The following is a 24,014-nucleotide window of genomic DNA, read 5'->3' as shown; positions in this document are numbered from 1 at the left end:
GAGCCTACTGTGTTTGTGAGTTCATGAAGATAGATTAAGTAAGTAGTAATTACATAGTACACATACACAGCTATAACTACAGCTATAACTATATACAATAGTGGCATCTCAAGTATTACAATGACCAGCAAATACCAAGTTGGTTGGAGAGAAGGTAGAAAATCTGTATCTAATCTGTGTTACAGGCATGAAAAAGGCAGATGCAAGTCTGTATTATGTCACTTTATTTTAAAAAGGTTTTAGTGGATTTAAGTACAATGTGATGACTTCACAATCAGTATGACATTCATTCAGTAATTTTAGGAAGGAAGTGGTTATAACAATAGTAAGTAGAAATGTGCACTTGATCATTTTATTGTCAGTTGTTAATTTATAGCTTTTTTGTGACACAATATGCATTAACTCTGCAGAAAGAGTATATTTAGAGCAAAGTTTGTTCTCTTTTTCTTACTTTATTGTAAATGTTGTTACTTTTGTGTTTCCACACCATGTTGTAATGAATTACAGTAAAGCTCAATTATCCTGCATAGTCTTGTTGATCCAGTCCAGGTACTGGGTGACTCTGGTATAGACTCCGTATGTTCCCTGCTGTCCACAGTCAACCCCCCAGCTGACGATCCCAGCAGCCCAGACCCGCCCGTCATCAGTCAGGGTAAAAGGGCCTCCGCTGTCACCTTGGCAGGAGTCCTTCCCACCCTCAGGGACTCCAGCACAAAACATGTTACTTGTCAGACTTGGTACACTGTTCCTTTTCTTTTTCGCTGAAGTGATTGAAGCCCTGCATGTCTCCTGCTCCACCACAGGGAGCTGCACGTACTTCAGCTTATTTGTTAAAATCCGGTTGTTGTTACTTTCTGTGAGGCCAAAGCCTGACACCAGTCTGCAAAAAAGGAAAAGAGACAGTTATGGGGAACTCATTAGAAAGGGGCAAATAAGAGTCTCCTGTCTAAAACATTCACATGTTGGCAGAACAATGAGATAAAAGCAATAAGAAGATTTAAATTGAAGTTAAAAAGAGTTCACTAAACTAAAAGTAGAAAAAATAAATAAATATAAAATGGATTATGAAGTGAAACCAGGCAGTTGTTTCTTTACCCCATCATGCCAGTGACGTATGTGGCACCTTTCTCTGGCAAACATACTGGCATAACAGATGCTCTGAATGTGATTGGCTCTCGCAGTTTGATCAAGGCAATGTCATTGTTGAAGTTTACATTGTTGGGATTGTTGTATTCAGGGTGAACATGGATTGAGGCGGTATACACAGGAGATTGCCTCAGGGTGTTAACATTAGTGAGTCCCATGTAAACCTGGAAATCAATAGCATAGGAAGAAATCAATGTCAATTCAAAAACATGGATGCAATGGGCTTGCAGATAACAATAGACCACTTACCCGTAAAACCTCATTTGGTACTGTATTTCCATTCTCTTGTAGGACATGAGCTGCAGTCATAATCCAGCGGTCAGCAATCACCATTCCTCCTGCTCTATGTCCATCTACACTCAGTAGCACTTGCCAGGGGATGGTATGGTTTGGAGCTTCACTGCCTCCAATGATCCTCTGATAGGCAGAGATGTGATTTATAGGCTGGCCACAGACTGGATGGGATACAGACGTATATGTATCACACAGCATTTCACACAATTAAACAACAGATTCTTGACTGAGATCTAAATTAACAAAACCAATACCTGGTAAACATGTTGGACTGACAACAATATCATTGTTGGATCTCCACTTTCTGTCTGCTTCACAGGTGAAACTAACTGAAGAGCAGAGAGGAGACAAAAGAAGAATATAGTTTGATGAAATGTTAAGTGAGGTAAAAGTGTACTACACTGTGACATAATTATTGGGTGTGGTTACAGGTGCAACAGAGCACACCAATTAATAATACCTTAAAGGAAATTACTATTATTATTGTTTTTCAGCTTGGTGTTAAGTTAGTATTTAGGGACGAGTAGCTTTGCATGCTTTAGCCCATTTACTACAAATCATTTATACATTACTCCACAGCTAACCATTTTTCTAATGCTGTCCTTTAGATGCTTAAATAGATAGTCATTACATCACAAGTCTTCCAGATTTGGTATATATTATTAGTAAATGTAATGTAAATTGAAAATAATGGATTATACAACTCAAACAAGTTTCAAGAGGATCTAAAACAGCTTATCATAGAGCACTGTATGTAAATATCTCACCATTTGTTCCCCCAAGGAGGGAGTAAAATGGTTCATTACAGTGATACTGAACAATAGAACGGTATTGATTCTGAAAGCCAGACAGGAAGGTCACTCCTCCATTCAGCAAGGGTTTGGGTTCTCCACAATCAATTACTGCAGAGGAACAAAAAACAAGCACATGTTAATATTTTGCCAGATAATTTGTGGTTGAATCAAACTTCACAAGCTTAAAGGTAACATACTGTGGCATTCTGGCAGAGGGATATGCCACTGCCCATTGCTCTGGCACATGGTAGAGAAACTCTCTATCTCCTGCCCATTCTGACAGAGAAAAGAGGGGAACTCATTATGTGTTTTTATATCACACACAATGACACATAAACATGTTGCTGTTAAGTATTAGACATTGTAAGTTTAATCTAACCGTCATCAGCTTGTATCCTGGGTCGCAGCGCACAGAGATGTAGTCTCTGTAGAGATATTCGGTCAAGACAGGAGTGACCCTGCCCCTTCCCACTTTACCAGGAAATGGACACTGCACTCCTGGAAACACCACAGACAAGCAGACATGTAACATCAACTGCAATGTTATCCAACATTACGATGGAAAGGGTATTTCACTGGCACATAAGGGCCATTCATTCTTATTTCTAGGCTTATTCCTCTCTCACTCACTGTGTGTGCTGTAGTCCAGGCTCCAGCCTCTGCTCAGGCCGTCATTATCAGTGTGGTAGTCCAGCAGGACAGTGTTGGAGTTTGTGATTATCAGACCTGGACTCTTTCCACCACACAGCTTCATAGGCTCTTTGTTTGGAACGGTTACCTGTTAAGAGAATACAAGCTCATTCGTTGTATAAAATATATTTTTTGTGCTCCATTAATTTCCAGTTATTTATATAAATATACGCATTGTATGGAAGGTGCTTGCCATTACCTGCAACCAGTGGTAGAGACAGTTAGGGCCTTGCTCAGTGTCCACGCTCTCGATGTGGAAGTTATCAGTGAAGTTGAGAGAGACAGTGAAGCCAGATTCTACAGAAATGATGTACTGACAGGACACAGCATGAGGTGGGGGGTTGGGGTATCCTGGACTGAACAGATGTCCCTCCGACTCATCAAATATACCACCGCTGCAGGATACTGGGACAATTGGAAAAGGAATTCATTATATAGGATCACCAAACTTTTGCTTATAGTTTGGTAATGCTACAATACTTTAGTAATAGAGACTTTTTACATCTTTTTGCTTTCTTTTTTCTGTTGATAGGTATATTTCTGAGTGAATCACAGTGGCAGTTTTCCCTCTGCTTCCAGTCTGTATGATAACATAAACTAACCACATCCTGGAGCTCATTCATCAGCTGCTTGACTACCAGGTAACTTGTAACATCTGATTAATATTCATACGAGTGTACAATGAGTCCTTATTAACCTGACGCTTCTAAAGGTCCAATGCGTAACACTATAATTAATATATGATACAATTTTCATAGGGATGTTTTAATCAGTGTATAATCATTTGAATATAGGAATAGCTGTGTTTTCATTACCTTAGAATGAGCCCTTTTTATCTACAGTTGCCGTGAGGTCCATCAAGTTGCATGTTTCTACAGTAGCCTAGAAGGGACAAACCACTCACTGGCTCTAGATAGGGCCTCTCACATTTTTCTCAAGATTTGTGGCCACCGTAGTTTCTTCAACACGCTTCACAGCCCGTTCTCTTTCACAGGTCGTCAGATACAGACCGAATCGGTGTTCAGTTAGTTGCAATCTTTAACTTCACTGCTAGATTGCTGCCATGTTAGGCTCTTGGTATTGTTGACTTTACTGATTGAATGTTCATGAATGTGTTTTTAAAGTGGGGATTACTTCTAGTCCTTGTCGCTGCTCAGATTATTTGAGAGCTCAAATCTAATTGTATGACCATTTGTCATAAATAGTCAGTTCCTTGAAGTGTCACTTACTGAAGTAGACGTTGTAGTCAGAAGTTGAAGTCACAGCTGTTTGACTGAGTTACTGTATACATACAGGAAAAGCATGTATCTATTCAATACTCACACACACAGGTGCGCTGGTCTGAGCGAAGCTCGAAGCCGTGGTGACATGAGCAGAGGTATGAGCCGAGAGTGTTGAGGCAGATCTGAGAGCAGAGTGGACCTGACCCATCTGCGGGTTCTGGTGCAGAACACTCATCTATGTCTGATAATGAGAGACGTTAAGTTAGTGAGGTGGTTCAGTGAAGAGTGAAGTGCTAGAACCGAGTAGCTAGTACCTATTGCCTGGTACTGAGCAGAGAAGCCCACGTTCTGGTGGCGCTCTGGGTTGCTGTCGTCTGACTGGAAAACGAGGGTGAGTCTGTTGCCTGGAGACAATATGGGCTGGTTGCCTGGGTGAATCCCATCAGCAGAATTCTCATGGCCACAAAACTTTGCCAGAATCTTGTCGTCATAAAAAACCTGAAGGTATGATATGAAAATAAGGAATCAAATCTTAATCATGATGAGGATCATTTGTGAATGTGTCTGTGCTCAGTTATTTAGAAAGTTATTTATTGTACAAAAGTTAAACCTCCGAGTTTTCTATGTTTGAGTTTGAGTCTAAGTCTGGGTCTCAAGTCTCAAGTTCTCTCAATACATAAAGCTGCTAAAAATATTTTCATATGAACACTGGTTGAAGTGATTGCAGTATGCAAGGGGTCACTTGTATAGATGAACCCACAGAGAATTATCCCCCGAATCTGTATTGTCCTTAAGCTGCATGGAGGTTTTTAGAGTCTTCCAGTCATTGAGACCAAAACAGAGGTAGTAGTAAATGAATGACAATGTTGATCCATGTGTGTTGGATGTGTAAATAAGCAACTGTCTTTATAAGGTGATAATGTTGTTTACAAGTTGTTGCACTGCCTCAATGTGGCCTCAAAATTATTTTAAATATTTTTTATGTTTGAATAATCTTGTAAACTGTTACTGTGATACATCAAAACACATCTTGGCAATAACAGAGAAACATGAGCTATGTACGTAGATGCTGAGAAAGTGTTCTAGGTAAAGTTCAAGTCATTGGTTTTCAAGCCTGAGTCAGGCTGACACTTGAGTCACTGAATTTTATAACTCAAACACTACAACACTGGTTTGTTATTTGCGATATCGTATGTGTTGAACTGTGGCGCTGACTGTCAGGGCGTCGTAATGGCAGCCTTCAGAAGCTTCAATGTCCAGATGGGTGAAGGTGAGTCGGAGCTGGTAGCCCTCAGGCACACTAAGGTCCCACTGCTTATTCTGGTTGGGAGGGTAAGGCTGAGGATACTGGGGAGACTGGACCCCCCCATGCATTGGAGGTTCTTGGTCGGGCAGCCGCCAGCACTCACTCATTGACACATACAGAAACCTGGAAAGGTGCATGAACAGAGAGAATTCGATCTGTTTATCAATTTGTGAACCACTAGTCCAAAGTTGATGCAAACAGAAAAAGAGCAAACACAGTGATACAGTCAACACAGCTGTTGCAACCATATAATATTGTTGAGGCTTATATATGGCATGCTGAGATGGATCACTCAGTCAACCTATAAAACATTTGTAACATTGGTTGTACAGAAGATAACACACAATTGTATAGGAACGAGCTCCAAAATTATAGCAGCTATACACAGTGAATATTGGAATGAAGCTAGAAATTGATGACAAAAACTACATAAACTATTTACGTACAACATACGAATGGATTTAAAATACCATTTAAACTTACCAGATGATGCAGGAGGTCCACCCCATCTCTGCAATTAAATACTAAATACAGAGAGAACTGATCCGCTGTTGTAGGAGCAAATGTCTCCCAATCAAGTGAAACATTAATGCCACAAAGCCTGTCGTTTCCAGTGTTTAGCAACTACCTGCGTTAATGCCAGGAATATGCCTTGTTTGTCTTGGCAAAATCAAATGCTTGACTTTGAATTGTAGAGAAACTCTACAACTCCTCTAAAATAGAGAATTAGTAAGATCTTGTTAACTAAACACCTCCAGTGAGATGCAAACTCATCTTATTATTTTTTAGATTATTATTATGTACTGAGAATAAACTCACCTGATTCTGTGTGAAACAGCTCTCAGGCTTTGTGCCCACATTTCAAACATGCACCCTTAACCCTATTCTACCACCAGAGGGGGCATTAAGCATTTTTCAGCATCATCAAACCCAGAACTTGAGACCAGAATTTGGTGCCATAAATTTGGATGAATCAGCTGATTCAGGCAGCTGGTTGTTGCTTGCCACATCATGGCACATCAAAGGAGTAATTTGAGAACATTGTACTCTTTACCTACAAAGCAGAATCAAACTGAGACCATGTCTGACCATGTCATTGTGGTTGATTAAATAAAGCGCATATATCATATGATTGAAGAAAAATATACATGAATACAAATGTAAAAGTAAATCCTGAGATAAATACAGGGCTGCATAATGAAAATCAAAGTTTCTCTCAATTCATTATTATTGAGGGAGTTTGGAGCCTCTCCAAGGCCCCTTTTATCTGTAGCATCAGACAGGCTGGCACCTCATTGTCTCTGTGGCCTCCTCAGACCAACAATTTGTCATGAAAAATAGAAATAGATAAATAGATGGCATGATACACATAAATTCTCCAACAACAAGCTCTACTTGATTCTAATATTTCAATCCATCACTGACACCACTAAGTGGTAGTAGAGCATTGCTTGTTCTCCAAACATGAGGAGGCAATATTACCAGAACAACAACGAGCAACTAAGATTTGTTTGTAGATGAGGAAACAATCCAAACTGTATCTATTTTAAAAGTGGGTATAGGAAGTAGTTTAAAATGAGAAAGTGAGAAAGTAAACATTCAAAACTACGAAACAATTAAGAGAAAATTGCAACAAGAAAAAACACACTGCACTGAAAAGCATTTGGATTATTTTATTTGTGTTTTTTCATACATATGCTATATTGTGACATATATATCAATAGTGGAAGAAGTGACATATATCAATATTGTGGCACTTATTCCAGCTATATCACTATGTTTCCTTACAAGGTGCTGTAGGCTTCACACTTCATAGATTTTAATGTAGTATAGTAGAGACAAATATCTAAATTATTAAAGAAAAAATGCCCTGAAAAAAACAAACATGTTTTGTGTGTATCTAAGCTGTTAATGATTAAAAGACAAAAATATAGTATATATTGTTGGTTGAAACCTGTAAATTCACGTTTGCACTGAATATAAAGTCATAATCTGATGAGAGTTTAATGTTATTAATGTGTTAATTAAAGGGATTATAGTCTTTATTTTATGGGTTACGTTATTCTGGTAAGTAGCAAAGTATTATCTTCCTCATTCTTCCTCAGATTTGTCTTCTTTGTCTATTTTGTCAATTGTCTCCTTAATCCAGTCTACATAATTCTCCACTTTGGTATAATAACCCTTGAATTGCCTCTCCTGACAGGGGGGTCCCCAGGACACAATGCCGGTCAGATAATAAGGCTCTCTGCCCTCAGCCAACATAGGCAAAACAAACGGACCTCCACTGTCTTGCTGGCAGCTGTCCTTTCCTTCTGCTCCAGCACAGAACATGTTATTAGTGAAAGCCATGCGTTTGTTAGTTGCTGTTGAAGGTGTATTCCTACACTCACGGAGGGGGTAGACCCCGATATGAGCGTATTTTAACATGTAAGACGTGACCAAATTGACACCCTGCCTCTTTGGGTCTGTCTTCCCAAAGCCTGCCACCGTACCTTGCTCATGTTCCACCATGCCCCTGTTTGCCTCTGGCAGACAAATCGGAAGGAGGTTTGGGCCTAAAGTCACCCTGGAAGCTAATCGGATAAGAGCAATATCATTGTCAAAATCTGTGCGGTCGTCAGTGCCCTTAATATAGTTGGGATGAATTATGATCCTCTCACTGTCCATGACAACTACGTCAGACAAGCCTGCTTGTGTTCTTGTTTTTCTTCCATCTACCAGTCCACCGTACAGGCGCAAAGAGGTTTCTGCCAGATCTTCCACGACATGAGCTGCTGTGACAGCCCATCGGTCACTGATCAGTGATGCTCCTCCTCTTTTCGGCTCTCTTATCAAAAGTTGCCAAGGTATTTCTCCCAGGCGTGCATCCTTACCTCCCAAAATTCTCCCTGCACTTGCAGGGTGTTTTTTAGGCTTCCCACACTCTGAAATAAACAAGAGTCATCAGACATTCGTATGACAATGGGACCATCTCCAAAATGATAATAATATATGAGAAAATATAAGAAATAACTTTAAAGTCATACCTTCAATGCATTTTGGCATCTCCGTCTTGCCGCCAGCTGATACCCATTCACCACTGGCACTGCAAGTGTACGTGTCTGAAAGATTAAAGAAAGCATATAAATAAAAATAATTCTTAAAATTTTGTTCAGGAAAGGCAACAGAACAGGGATGTGTATAAGCTTTCTATAATCACCGTCTCCTTCCAGTATGTAGTAAGTTGAACTGCATTCAAACTGGATCTGGTCTTTATACTGAGTCTGTGGGTTATCGTCCACCAGCTGAAGGATACCATCTTTTGGGATATTAGGAACGCTGCAATCCACAGCTACATGTAACAATATGTGGAAAAACAGTGTGAGAGAGTGAAAAAACAACAACAACAACAAAATAATTTGTTACAGTCAGACTCACGTTCGCAGATGTAATTGGGAGCCCATATTCCTGTACTCTGGCATGTGGACACATACTGTGATGAAACGGTCTGGGTGCTTTGCTAAACAGGAGAACTTAATTAGCTTTTTAGTGGCTACATTTAATCAAATGTAAGGCTGTTAAAGGTTCTCTGTACACTCACAATAGTCGCAACATAGCCAAGCTCACAAGTGACTGTCACTGTTTGACCCCGAGGATATTCTGGTTGCTGAGGAGCCACAGTGGAGTGTGCGGTTACCACTGCTGGACAAACCTTGTCTGCAATTAACATAAAAGAACAATTATTTGTGATCCTCAACAAACTTCTTTAACGTTCTTTGCCCATTGTGTCGCAGCTGAGGAGGCTGCAGTACCTCTGGTCTTGAAGTGGAGACTGAAGCCTTTGTTAGTGCCAAAGCCATCAGAGGTGAAGCGGATTTGGACATGATTTGAATGAGTGAGGAAGGGAGATGGGGGAGGCGTGTGGCCACAGAATGGCCCCAGAGTCCCAGAGGGAGTCTCAATCTGCAAAACAACAAGGTAATGTAACCAAATGTTCCTTTCCTAAAATGGTTCACCCCAAATATAAAATACAAAATAAATGTTTGCATTGGTGTACATATCTACTGTATTCTTCATTGTAATTAAAAGTGAACATTAAATATATAAATAAAATTGATAGTTTGTTTCAAGGAGGTTAATATCTTTTTTATAGGCACTAGGGGAAAAAAAATCCAGAATGTGTAACACAGATAGACCGTAAAATGACTGTAACAGGATGTGCTCTAGTTGTCGAATCCACAGTTTCAACACTTTGGTCTGTACTTCCTCTTTGTTTTCTGATCTGTAAAGTTTTAGAAAGACACACCTCTATGACGTATATTTACATAGTGGGACTTAAAACCTACCCTCAGTGCGTCTATGCATTGACCATCAGGGCTTTGTTCCACATCAAAATCATCAGAGAAGTGCAGCTCCATCTGCAGGTGGGCCTCCACAGACAGGGTGTACTGACAGTTGGTATTCTCTGCGTATGAAGCAGGCCAGGAGGGACTCGATATGTCACCTTTGTTCAGCCCTGAGAAATCCTCAGTACAGCTCACTGTGTTGAAGAAGAGAGCTCATTGTCGTCACATCATCATTTTAATCAACGCAATCATAAGTTTTACACAATCAGCCTTCTTCTCATCTAATTCCCCTCTTTCCCTTCCTTTTTTCCACAGTAGAGTTTGCTTCTGCTTCCTCTATTTTCCTATTTTCACTTCATGTTTCAGTTTTGTTCATTTCTTTTTTTTTTTTGATTTGTCTCACTCTGTGCACTGTCTACTGATATCGAGGTAATTTGTTACCAGTGCAAGTGTGATTGTCCACGTCCAGGTGGTAACCATGGCGACAGGAGCAGTAGTACCCTCCGATGAAGTTGTGACAGAACTGCGTGCATCTGTTCTCGGGGTCGTCCTGACATTCGTCAAAGTCTGAAGGAGCAAATTAACTGAAGGTCAAATGTAGAAAAGCAACACAAGCAACACAATACACTGAAGGGTATTGGGAAATATGCTTTTAGGTCTTTTGATGGTTTCTGTATTTCCTGATAAACACTTTCTTCTACCAGGTCCTGGGATAGGACCAAACCGTATACTTTATTTTCTTGGTACATTTTTGGCCATGCTGTGTTGTTTTGGTGGTGGAGGTGCACTTCTTTAAAGCTCCTTTTCCTTTAACTACTAGATTGTCACACATATCTACACAATTAACTACAGGCATTTGGCAGAAGATCCATATCTTAAAGAAATGGCATTTGGGAAAATACGCGTTTTTGCTTTCTTGCAGAGGGTTAAATGAGAAGATGTCTTTATGGAAAATATGTAGCTGGAGCCAGCAGCCGATTAGCTTATCATAAAGACTTATGTATGTAGTGGAAGATATTGAGTGACATATTTACCAGCCATGACAGTGGTGGCTGGTTTTGCTTTCACCTTGTGTGTGGTGTGTGTGATATCATGGCGAAACGTAGTCCTGGAGTCGCCTATTGTAGCAGGCGCTACCACAGAAACTGTTTTGAATACTTGGTGGTGTTTATCTGTTCGCTGTCTTTCTCTCTGTGGACAGATTTAGTCAACATGATACTGAATCTTTTCATGCTTATGAGTGTAGAGACGAGGGTTAAAGTCAAGACAGTTTACTGCATCAATTCTACCCTCTTGAGATTTTAATTACAGAGTTAATTAATGGCTCTACACCATACAGGATTTTCTTATTATATTTGCGAAACTAATTTTCTGCTTTACAGCAAAGACTGTGATAACTGAAGCTAGTAGACAGAAGATGAGTCACTGCAGCATTGTCAGCACCAGAACTGAAACTGAAAGTCTGAATGCTAAACATTTTTTAAAAGCACTTACTTTACTTATGTTGGCCTACTTCTAAAATCATGTCATGATTTTCATTACAAATTGAAGACAACTCAAACTGTTTCCAAGTCAGCTTTAACGGCTATAAACCATTGTGAATTGTTGTCTAAAAATATTACCTCCCTAACATTATGATTACAAAAGTAGTCACAATGATGAAATACGTGTACAAACTGGGTTCCCTTGGGCAATGTAGAAAAATAAAATGGGCACACAGACAATGGACTTTGGTGGAACTCATACAACTCAATATTTCACTGTTTTCTTTTCATCTCACCTTGATCAGTATAAAAGCCTCTAAAGCCGGTGTGCCTCTCGGTGTTGGAGTAGTCAGAGTGGAATGAGAGAGAGAGGCAGCCACCAGGGGAGGAGAGGAGCAAGGGATTTACGGTGGACTGAAGTTCCTCAAATTCTCTTTTGCCACATAGAACGGAAATTAGGTTTCCATTTGAAAAGACCTGGAAAAATACAAAATCAGAAACTTATGTTGTAGTGGGTACGATAACGGCACGGACATCAGTTGGTAACCTAGACTTCTTAAAGTTTATTTTGACCCCTGACCTTCACGGCATCGTTTTCACAGTCTTTGCTGTCCTCCAGGTCCAGGTGGATGAGTCTGATGGAGAGGGTGTGACCTTTGGGGGCACACCTGCTCCAGTTTAGACTGGCATGGGGCAAGTATCCAGTGGGATACCCTGGAGACTCCACCCATCCCAGCAGTGTCGAGCAGGCTGGGTGGGCGAGCAGGAGAAGCAGGAGACTGAGGGAAAGTATGGAAGATTAAACAATTCAAGGGAAGGGGTGACACATTGTAAAGGAAAGGAAGAAATGTAAGGACCACAAGGTTACGAAAGAAAAAGTATTACTCAATGTGAAATCCTGTCACACTAAAAAACACAATAAGAGCTAAAGACAATTATGCGTAAATTACAAAATCACAACCAAATTCATTAACATCCCTCCATCGTACAAGTACTCATTTATTGCAAATTATGATGTAGTTATGCAGTTATTGGTTTTATAGTAGTAAAATGCTAAAATCCTAACCCACCTTAATCGTAACATCGTGATCCGGTCAAATCTCTTCACAAATAAACTCAATATCTCTCCTTCCCCTTTTCTTAATAATTTACTTTCCACCCCTCGCTCTTCCTTGCTGCCCCCCTTTCTCTCTCACTCATATTTTGCAAACGTAGGCATTTTAAAAAATCTATTTGTAGATTGTTTTTTATATGTTTGCAGTAACAAAGGGGTAGCTGTGTTTAAATGAAATGGCAGGAAGACAGACTGGGCCAAAGACTTTTCAGATAGACTGCTAATACATTTTTCTTTGCAGTTTCAGCTCAACAACATCCCTGCGCCACTGGGACAAAGGTTCAGTGAAAACAATGGAGATGGAGTGAAAGGAAAGGGTGTAGAGGAGAGAGGAAATGTCTCATTGTGCTGCTACGCTTTGTGCAGTTAGAGTGCCAAAATCAGCGTTTGGTCCTGTAGCTACACGGAAACACACACTGCTTACCTCGCAGTCAGAGGGCTCACACAGGAAGGAAATGAAGAGAGACAGAGACACAGTAAGAGGCAGAGAGACAGAGAGACGGGGGAAAACAGCCGAGAAGGGTCACTGGGGTTTTCCACTGTGTAGGATTAGAAAAGACATGAGAAGAAGCTAAGGCATAGAGAGGAGGGGAAACATGTATAGTAACAGACAGATCAGACGGCAGTGAGTGTAGTTGTGAGCAGTGAATAAGTGTCAGAAAAAGAGGAAGACGAAAGAGAGATTGCACCTTGACTGATGCTTAGTGAGCTAAGATAAATTAAACAGCTACTGCCACTTACTAAGGGAAGAGTGTACAGGAAGACTGTCGTTGTAGTCTTAAGCTTAGATATTTTACACACAGGTGGACGACAGTAATTGAATGGGCAACAAATACCCACAATGAATTGCACGGATAAGAATAAATACATCAGTGAAAATGGGAGATGCTGTGATCGTTGTCCTGCAGGTCAGTCAACATCATAAAGTTTCAGCTACTAACAATTCTTTTCTATTTGGATAACAAACTTATTAGGACTGTGCAAACCCTAACACAGTACGTTCTTTGTGTAACTATTCAACCTTTCTACAAATTGTATTTGCATTACAGCCTGACATCCGACTCTTCTGTATTTATCTGTTTCCTCAACTCTTATCAGGATCGTACATGAAAGCTGAGTGTGATGGCACAGAGAAGACAAAGTGTGATGAATGCGAACCTGGGTTCTACACAGCCACAAAGAATAACTTGAGAAAATGTCACGTCTGCAAGCAGTGCAGTTCCAGTAAGTCTCATACACTACTACTACTATTCACACAAACGCATGCTTTTTCTGTACTGCAGACACATGGAGTTCTTCCTCTCCCCCCCCCCGGCTACCGTTCAGTATATATACAGAAATCTGTTTTGGCATTCTTTTCTTCATTTGAACATCACAAATCCCCTTTTCTAACTTCCTCAGTCAGGGTCAGCTGTGTAGCCAAACTTTCGTTTTGAAAGATACCAACTGTATCATGCTGAGTTTGGGGGGAAGACTTTTAAAATTATGCACAAGATATCTGGATTATTTCTAATTTCATGCAGTAGTACAACCATATAAAGTGTGTTTCATTTAAATATGTAACTCATTGTACATAATGCAGTTTCACTGAAGAGCTAGAACAATCTTCTACATGAAAGTATGATACTCTCAATGTGGAATAAGATCATTTTAACAACATTAAAAATAATTATTCCCATACTTTTCTAATTCAATTTACTGAGTGCAGCCTCATGTATTGTCTTTTCTACAAAAATGGCACCAACAGCAGCAGAGACTGTAAAACCTTTGTGTCAAATGACTTGAGAACATATTTCTGTGATCTAAAATTAACTTGAACTTGTACTCAAGTTCAGTGAACACAGATAGTTTTTCACAACTTATGAGAAGAATTAAAACGGATTATTCAAGTTAAGTTCTGTTTATATAGCCTAAAATTACAAGTTTGTATCGGAGGGCTTTACAATCTGTATGTCACCCCACCTGTTCCCCATGGATGGATTACTAAACAGGCAGACTGGGCACAGGCCCAGGGGTCCAAGGGGTCTGCCTGGACCAAAGCAAAGTTTTTTCTTGTTGGAGAGTCCATCAAACAAGTACAAATAGAAACAAAACAACCAAAAAGAGAGACAAAAGACTACAAAGACTAAGAAAGACACACACAGGCAACTTCAAAAAGACACAAAATGTTTGCAGGATTTCTTTTGTCTGTTGGGGGTGGGGGGACACAGTGAGGAAGTGTAATGTCTATAAACTGCTGTGGGTCGCTACACTCTAGTGCTTCCAGTCAGAGTGTCACTGTATATGTGAAGTCACCTTATTAAGAGCTAGAACTGAAACATAAAAAATATGGGAGAGACTTCAAGGGGCCAAACTGTCTCTCTCTGACTCTTTCAGGTTACAACCAGAGGACAGTAACGGACTGCAGAGCTAAGCACAACACAGTGTGTCAGTGTGTGACTGGTTTCTACTGTAGTGATAATGCCTGTGACCACTGCCAGCCGGTTACCAGCTGCCGACTGGGTAAAGGGGTCAAGGTTCTAGGTATGCTTTCATTGTAAAAAGCAAAATAAAACATCATGTTCTCCAGTACATCTTGCTAAACGATACAGCACAAACTGGCAACTAAAAAAATACATCTCATTGCTTCTTGCAGCCACTCAAATGAATGACACCGTCTGTGCTCCTTGTGAAGAAGGGACCTACAGCAACGTAACAGATTTCCACTCACCATGTCAAAAACATACCAGGTCAGACTGCATTTCCTCTATTACCGTTATTACTATTATTAAAGCTGAAGGAGGATGTCGATGTATGTAATGTGATCAAATGTGAGTGAATCATTCATTAGTCAGCCGTCGAGAGAAATGACTGATTTGGTTTCAGCTGACAACCCGAAACATCCCACATCACATTTTCTGTAACCATATGTTGGTTTGTCCATATTGTAGGAATGGTATTGCTGTTTCTAGAGCTGAAACTTTTTATACATTTTCCCATTTGTAATTGGTTGTAAAAATACCGTACGGTATCTGGATATTTGATTAGTTTCTGTTCTGAATGTTGTTTTTTAGATGCGAGGACTTCAGGAGAGTGTTGGAAACTCCTGGAACCAAAACAACTGATGCCATCTGTGGTGACTTTAAAACTGGTAGGTCTCCATTTTTTTTTACCATAAGGCTCATCGTTTGATATGTGCATCATCTCTTCAGATCTCATTTCAAAACTTTTTTAGGTCTGAAAAAACAATTAACTTGTGCAATGTAGCGGATGCTCTCAGTGACTCAATGGGTTCCTGTTGACCTTCAGTTCCTAAATGTCATATGATCAAGTTATTAAGAGAGGAAGTAGAAGTCGAATGAGAAGTCATACCAAAGGCAGAGAGTAATTGTTGCAGTTAGTAGGATATGGAGAGATTCTGTAATTGGCTGTAAATGGTAATTGCAGCTTTAACAGGCAGCTGTTTTCAGTGGAAAAACCAACCAACAGTTAGCGACTAGCTGGTGAACATAGTGGAGTGGAGCATTTACCTGCCCTCAGGAGTAGATAGAGACCAATAACAAAGCTAAAAGCAGAGTGAATATTGGACTTACATTCACAAGGTGCTCAGAAACACAACTATGAATGATCATTTTAATCCATAACTGCTGGATTTGTAAATAAGCAACTGTTTGTTAACAAGTTCCCCATATCAAAATAAAGGAGATGGCCCCATGAGGCCAAAGAAAATCAGTTATCATAGGTATAAGGAAAAGAGTCTGAGTGGAGGCAGCTGTGAGTGACATAATACTAAATATTGACAAGTGTGTAGGATTGCACCATGGCATTAACTTCACTACCAGGCTACCAGGGTTATAAATGTACTGCCCAGCATGTACCTTAATGAATGGATGTAGAAGGGGAGGGATGTCAAAGAATTTGTGGGTTGGCTCTAGACAGGTTCAGGGGACTGTTTCACGATGTTTGAGGAAGGAGCTGCAGTACGTCAGTAGTTGTGGCATGCAGACTGCTGCCATGCTAGCAGCTCTGTGGGGCTGTACTTTGACTATGATTCTAAGCAGGTTTAATGTTTACTGTAGAATGCTAATATTTGTTAATTTGCACTAAACATAAAGTAAAGCTGAAGCTTTGGAAGATGGAACATTAGTTACTTTTGCAAGACTTGATCATAGACACAAGTATTGTAAATTAAAAGATGAAAAGGATCACCTGAAAGATTACAATTCATCCTCAGGGGGTCAACCACATGGTAAAATGTAGTCCCAATCCAACCAATTGGGGAATTTTAGTGTAAACCAAAGTGACCAACCAACATTACCATGGAGCCTTGGTGCTAGCGTGGCTAAAATAAATGGCTGTTGTGGACATGCTAGGCTATCGTCAAAGAACTTTACAAAGTTTACCATTTCAAAGCTAAGACCTTAATATACTCTTTTCTACCTGTCAGCAAAAGTAAGGTCATTTGAGACTTATTCAGGACAAATAAACAAAGTAGAACACAGGTCCTGTGAGATTTAAAGGTCCAGTGTGTCATATTTAGGAGGATCTATTGATAGAAATGGAATAAAATAGTCATAGGTATGTTTTCATTTGAGTGTAATCACCTGAAAGTCCACCATGTTGATCCGATCTAGATAGGGCATGTATTTCATGTTATGCAGCCACCATAGTTTCTCCAACACACTTGGAACGGGAGGGTCGCACACAGGCGCCATCGTCTATTTGTCTAAACAGACACTAAAAGAAAAACCCAGCCAACAAAATGAGGCCAGTACAAGTTACAAAGGTCAAAGTATCCAATCGGGTGACAGAAGTTGAGTTTTGTTTACCAGTGTACAAAAGTGAAGAGGGGTGAGAGTGGGAGGAATTTGCTGAAGATATCCAATGTTCAAATATAAACCTGATCTTGTGAGGGCTCGGAGAATGACAGGCTTGAACTCAAACTATCTTTTGACTCAGAGACAGCCAGGTTAAGTGAATGTTCACGTTTACTCATCGTCAAAACCAGGCAGGCGGATCATAACGGGCAAACTTTTCTAAAAAGGGGTCAGGCGGGGTGAGAATGAGTAATTGAGAGAATAAGACTGATGAGGGAAATGGGAAACAGGTGGGCAGGGAAGTTCAAGTGATGGGAATGCCAGGAAAGGGCAAGAGGGAGCGGTTGGATCTGAAATGCCACGAGAGTTAGTTTGAGGCTGGGAAAAACACAACAGAGTGAACACTAAGAGCTGGCTGATCTACAGAACTGTACTGACACACAATGCAAAGAATTTAGTCCAATTTTAGACGTTACACTTAAAAATTCAATAGATAAAAACACTGCTTTCCTACTTGTGTGTTTCAACTCTGTACCGAAGTCATCAAAGATTTTATTTTTTGTGAGATCAGTGTGTGAAGCAGTTAATGCAGTTTAATCCAGTCAAATAAGCAGTAAAACACATCAAGTAATCAGGTGAAAAATTTACCTGAGACATTTTTTTTTTTTTAAATCTGGAAACAAAAGGTTTTCATAACACAAAGAAAAAAGGCTATTCCAGCCACGAGGGGCTGATGAGACAACAGCAACATTTAATTTTAATCCCAGATATGCCTTAAATGTTTATAACACACTGTAAACAAAGTATAAAACATTTTTATAATATTAGAATGCTAAGATAGTAATATTATATGTATGTGTGTATATAATTTCATGTTGATCACATTTATACTGTTTTAAATATATAAAAAGTTCATAAACGTTTTTTAACACACTGTAAAGATTTGCTCATGTGCTGTTTCTACAACATCTACGGATGATTCATAAGAGGAGTTACGATTGTTGACACTTGTGTAATGTATGTCATAAAACCTTACACATATTACAGTGTGTTATAAAGTGTTAATATACTGAATATAAATATAAATAATTAATAATAAAATAAATACTGCTCTGATATCATTCTCATGTGAAAGAGAAAGCCTACAGACATTTTATGAATTATATAATACAGCGTATGTGGGAACAAGAGCGGTATTCAGTAATCACTCACTCCCACTTTATTTACCGGATGTCAATCACAAGAAATAAAGTGATTAAAATGTATTTGGGTCCCTGTAAAACCCCCGTCTCTCTCTCTGTTTATCAGATTGTCACTGGATGTTACCCGCAGGCCTGTGGTCAGGACTCGTGTTGACCGCACTTGTCCTGTTTGGTCTCATCTGCTGGAGGGAAAAACGCAAGTCATCCAGAACAGGTGTGTACTATTGTGTCATACGTGTAGGTGTGTTTCATCATTGATTTTCACACACTTTTGTTCTTTGTCTTCCTGACAAGGCGATGAAACAGTGTACAGGTTTGCCTACGTACTGGCAGCCTACGTATGTTGTTAGCCACAACTGTGAGACACAATTGGCTTTGATGTCATACAGTTGAAGGTTGCTGCTCATCTCTTTCAAATGTACCCTCCCACTGTTTTCCTGTAGACTGAATTTATTAAAAAAAACTTTTTTTTTGCATAATGAGAGTTAATTATGTAGTGGTCTGGAGGTCATTGGTGTAAGAGAAGTGCACTTGTGTACTTTCTGTTGGTTTTTTTTTTTAACAAAAGCAGAATATTTATTAGTTAGTATAACCCAGACAGGTTAAATAAGGAACCGTATATCGTGAAGCTAGATGAGCCTGACCAACTGAATGGGGAAACCACATCCTGTACATATTCAGGCTGACACAGTTATAGAGTATAATGTGACGCATACATCACAGGCAGCTAACTCATACTGAGAAATAGGTCCTACGTATGTAGCACAGTTCCACATTTGATTGTTTTGGCTAAAGTTCTGTTGTATTACATTTACTGTATTTCCAGTGAAGTAATGTGCCAATACTGGAATTTACAGATGAAAGACAAGTAACGATAGAAGGCTGGACTTCAAGAACAAGAGTGTTGATTAAGATCTGAGATTCAAACGAGAAGTGCCAGTTGTCACTTTTAAAAGGTTGTAGCAGCGTAGAACAGATTTGTGGTCACATTTTTTGCAGCAGTTGATAAGCAGTTAAGAATTTTACTGGGACACCGACTGAGGTCAATGATTGCCAGTAAGAGAGTCTTTGTTCTTATCACAATATATCTGTATTTTCTTGACTATCTAAACATCAGTTTGAAGTCAAATGTCAAAAAAAAAAAAAAAAAAAACATAGGTTCATTCAAGTTCAATGAAAAAACATGTATTTGGAAAAACGTTTTATAAATAAAACAATTTACTGATTTCTAATGCCACTTTAAATATTTTTATTCAATAATGTGCCACTATAATGTGATGTTTTTGAGTTAAAATAAATTCATTTTGGTGCCTTTCCAAGCAAATATAGATATGCGATTTAATTAGCATATATTTCTGCCACCCCTTAAAGTCTCCATATCACTTCATACATTACTTCTCTAGATCCGCCCCTGCATGTAGGTTTCTTCAAAGGGTTAAATACAGTCAAATAGATTAAAAAAAGACATATTTTCCTTCTCGTGGTAGTATGGTGCCATGAGGATAGTTTCGGTTTTCAGGTAACAGTGTCTGACATTATTGCCAACTGTCTAACTTACACATGTAAAATGTGGAAACCTCCAGGTCGCATATACTGAGAACGTGATGTTCAGTGGGAGTAGGAGAATGATGGACAGATTAACCCACTGTGGGGAGATTAAATAAGATGTGGGTCCCTGTTTGTTGTAATTTGGTTAGACCCAACCACAGTTATTATAGCTAAACTAAAAATTTGAGTAAACTGAAATAGAAACTAGACTTTAGAAAAAATGGGAAACTAAGTGAAATTATATTGTGTATTTACATAACAAACTAAAATAAAAAAATATAAAAGAAATGTCTTTAGTTTTAGTCTTCGTCAATTTGGTCAAATTTGTCAACACAGCAAGCATCAGGAGGCATCGGTGCATCTGTTTATTGAGACTGGGATATCAATGTGTTTCTATTGTAATAACTATTCTGAACTACTTAAATCTCAAATACCTCCCATATTTTAACAAAGAAAACTATAACTATAACTGAGACTAATAACTGAACTAAAATTTTACATTTTTAAACAATAAAAACTAGCACTGCAAATCCAAAACTAACTGAAACTAAACTGAATTGAAAACATAAAAACTAATAAAAAATGTTTAACAGAAATAACTCTGGACACAACAAGGTCTCTAGAAGGCTGTTAGACAGGACAGATAATTATGCAGGACACGCCTTAAGCCACTATTGTGCTTCAGTGGTGCATCTTACAATTAATCAAATTACCTCAAACGAACTGACACACAATGAACGGTGGGCCCCTGAGGATCCGTTACCGGTACTACACGAGCAGGTTTGAAAGTTTATTGTAAAACTTGAACAGTGTCACAGACAAAGCTGTCAGCTTTGAGATGGTTTCAGTGAAATCCAATATTGATGCAAAAACTATACTAAAAGGAGAGTATCTAGTCATGTAATGGCAAATTGATGACTGTTTGGAAGATACTGAGCATACATATATGAACAGCAGAAAAGTGAATTATGCTGCAGGGGTGGATTGACACGTTTTTATTGAAGTTTTTTTTTTTAACTGTTTTCCGCCCCAGAAAAACTTGACACTGTTGGAAATCTAGTGTAACTGCTGTGAGTCAAATCTGACCACAATCTCTTTCTCTGTAAAAAGGAAACTACGAACCTTTTACAATTGTCTTTCAAGTTTGCGTGCGGAGTGTTCGATACTTTAAAGATCATATGATTTTAATTTTGAATCACACTGAGCTGTTTGAATTTGTTTTACTAATGAAGAAGTATGAAGAACGTTTCCTGGAAACAACGCTGCTCAGCCTGTCCAGATACTTATCACATATCACACTGGCTGCAGAGTTTAATCTGATTTTTGAGAGATTAAAGTGCCACCTACAGGCCAATCAATATCATTGCAGATAATGAATTACCAATGTATCTGAAGTATGCTTTAAGTATTTAACACAATTCAAACTGTCAGTAATTATTATAGGAAAGCCCTGAGAGGCAAGTTAGAGAAAAAGGTTGTGGTGATCCATTTTCTCAGTCTGATCACAATATTTTTTTCCATGATTGATTTAAGATCGGGTAAAAATTATGATCTGAAATGAGTTTATTTAAAAAAAACAATAATCTGTGAAACAGGTGGAGGGGGAAAAAGTTTTGCCAGGATAATTTTTCCTAGTGTTTGTTGTTGTAATACTCATTTTAGCCACAAGAGAGTGCACCACTACCACATGTTCTAATTTAAAAAAATAATCCCGGAAAAGGATTTTCTTTTCCTCTTGGTAAAACCTATTTTCCCACCTTTTTTTTTTTTTTATCAAATTAAAAACTATTATCCTTTCTGCCAGCAAGATTATCCTGTTAATCAGAACATCATAATAATAATCGTAAATCATAGCTGAGAAAACAACTTCGATCAGACTTAAAAAAGTGAATCACTGGATTTTTCTTCTCACTTGCCATACAGGGCTTCCAAATAATCAATGATTCATCCCTATAAGACATTTAATCAATGTCGTAAGAGTTAACTTGTAAGAATAATATTGAATTATGTTGTTTTTTGACCCTGTTCGTTGTACTTTCCATGTGTGACAGTCAGTTCCAGTGTTCCTGTTAAGCTGATTGAAATGGTTCCAGCTGAACGCAACAGTCTGCTGGATCTGCCTCTACCATCTACGGAGCTGAAAGGTTACTGCCAAGAGAGTTGCATTGTGAATGGCTGCGAGTTACCACCTTTTAACTCAGGTAACAAATCCCTGAACCAGTGCCTGCAGACACACACCAGCTATACTCAATTAAACATTTTTAGGGGTTGTTTTTAAGTATTTGTGGCAATTATTATGCCTTTATTAGAGTTTTTGACAGTAGAGAGGTGACAGTGAGGGGAGTCAAACCAGAGACACTGGGGTTCATGTTTGGTGTCTTTTAGAAATGTGCAGTATAGTAGAAACACTGATGCTTTAGCCATGTTTAGTCTTATAAAGTCACTGATATATATATATATATATATATATATCAACTGTACCTCTTTGAAGTCTCCTGCTATCATTGTTACAATATTTGCAGTGTTTTTGCCGAAAATGAAGATGAAGATGTACAGGGGTGACAAATTAAAGGAAAAATCTCAATGAAGAGCTAAAGAAACACATAACAAATGCAGGGTGGGGGGTCTTTTAAAGACTGGTGTTCATCCTTCCTGCAGCGTTTCAAAGACTCAGAGTCTATACACTTCATCTCAACACTTTATGTTTAAATTTGAATAGACTAGAATGAAAAATGTATTGCTTTTTCTAGCACTAGCTTATATTTAAGTCCCACGCTCATAAATTCTTTCAGCCCCATTAAGATGGCCATAAATCACAAACTGCAAAGTGTGTTAGATGTAACATTACTTTGAAGGATGGTCACACTTAACATTGATTTTATTATCCTCCTCAGATGATATTGCGGTCAGTGACGGCACACACGACAGCATGGACAGCTGCCGTCCTATAACTCCACTGAAGGTTACAGTTTCGTTCGCTGAATCCAGCAACAAGAATGGAAGTGTTGGATACTACACCAGCAACTTCCAAAGAACCTTTTCAGAGCCACAGGAGGACGAGTGGTGCGGGACATAATCAAGTAAATGTTGTTGTTAAAGTCCAGAGTCCCTCTCCAGCCAGATTCTGCAACCATTTTTCCAACTTTAAACTGGATCTATTTATACGAGAGAGAGAAAGAAAGTTTGCTGCCCCCTGCAGGAGTGATGTGATATTTATGTATTGTATTTACACGGGTGCAGCTCTGTGCTTCAGTAATTTCATTTGATATGAATAAGTATTAGATAGGAGCTTCACAAGTGAAAGCAGCGCTGTCTGCGGTTTTTGTGTTTTACAGCTTAGTGGTGTCTATTTAAAAGTAACTCTGTTGATATTCTATAGATTTCTTACTTTAGACAAATCTCACGAAAAGACCAAAACCAACAGCCGACAATGAATGTACCCCAATTATTTGTGTAGTCCGAGTCTGAAGTAGCTTATTCCTGTGTGCCACAGAGCTCCATTGTTCTAAAATATTTAAAAAAACATCAATGAGACACATTGTTGCAGACATGTTCCTTCGTTACCATGAACACAGGCACTGTAGTTTAAATTTGTTCTGTAAATGTACATTAATCTGCAGCGTTTATTCCTGTTTGAGTTAAATTGCTAAAAACTACAGTTCCCTGCTGTTTAAGAAAATGTGTCTTTTCTAAATGAAACTTTGTGGCCTTTAAAAAACAAACAAAAACATCTTCATAAGAAGCAATGGGCCGAGTGCCACAGAAAAGCCTGAAAATTGAAAGACGGACTAACCAATCGTTGGTGTTTTCATGGGATTTGTTGATAATAACAATTTAACATTTAAAAATAAATAATATTTTTTTTACATCCTTTAATGTGAACTGCGTCTTTGTAATTATATTTTAAAGGATATCTAATTTAACTTATATTGTTCCAACCAGGCTGAAAAAAGTCTTCTTACACTGTATTATAAATTCTGACCACTGACTTTTTGTATTTATAAAACTATATGATAAAGATAATATCACACATGCTACTGACATTTTAAAGTTGGAGAATGATGGAATAAAGATGTAGCAGTGACACAAGAC

The 24,014-nt window shown here is 38.8% G+C and overlaps 2 protein-coding genes across 2 annotated transcripts; one reads left to right on the top strand and one right to left on the bottom strand.

Moving 5' to 3' along the window:
• Positions 1–207: 207 nt before the first annotated feature.
• LOC127367322 (uncharacterized) lies at positions 208–12,469 on the bottom strand. Its single transcript, XM_051407075.1, has 23 exons — positions 12,333–12,469; positions 11,843–12,041; positions 11,559–11,739; positions 10,220–10,345; positions 9,779–9,972; positions 9,245–9,395; positions 9,034–9,149; positions 8,871–8,952; positions 8,653–8,784; positions 8,480–8,554; positions 7,546–8,377; positions 5,363–5,576; positions 4,462–4,645; positions 4,248–4,388; positions 3,124–3,329; positions 2,865–3,012; positions 2,614–2,732; positions 2,432–2,510; positions 2,208–2,342; positions 1,695–1,769; positions 1,396–1,601; positions 1,096–1,310; positions 208–880 (listed from the first exon to the last, which is right to left on the bottom strand). Exons 1-23 carry the CDS (start codon positions 12,344–12,346, stop codon positions 514–516), a joined length of 4,191 nt encoding a protein of 1,396 aa, XP_051263035.1. The 5' UTR covers positions 12,347–12,469; the 3' UTR covers positions 208–513.
• Positions 12,470–12,800: 331 nt separating this feature from the next.
• On the top strand, positions 12,801–24,013 carry LOC127366822 (tumor necrosis factor receptor superfamily member 5). Its single transcript, XM_051406156.1, has 8 exons — positions 12,801–13,284; positions 13,475–13,600; positions 14,753–14,899; positions 15,012–15,105; positions 15,430–15,506; positions 18,481–18,588; positions 21,974–22,123; positions 22,817–24,013. The coding sequence occupies exons 1-8, from the start codon at positions 13,218–13,220 to the stop codon at positions 22,996–22,998; spliced, it is 951 nt and encodes a 316-aa protein (XP_051262116.1). The 5' UTR covers positions 12,801–13,217; the 3' UTR covers positions 22,999–24,013.
• The last annotated feature ends 1 nt before the right edge of the window (position 24,014 follows it).

Source organism: Dicentrarchus labrax, unplaced genomic scaffold, assembly GCF_905237075.1.
Source record: "Dicentrarchus labrax unplaced genomic scaffold, dlabrax2021, whole genome shotgun sequence".
NCBI classification, from domain to species: domain Eukaryota; kingdom Metazoa; phylum Chordata; class Actinopteri; family Moronidae; genus Dicentrarchus; species Dicentrarchus labrax.
Note: the sequence above shows the minus strand (reverse complement) of the source record. Positions and strands in the feature narration are given on the sequence as shown.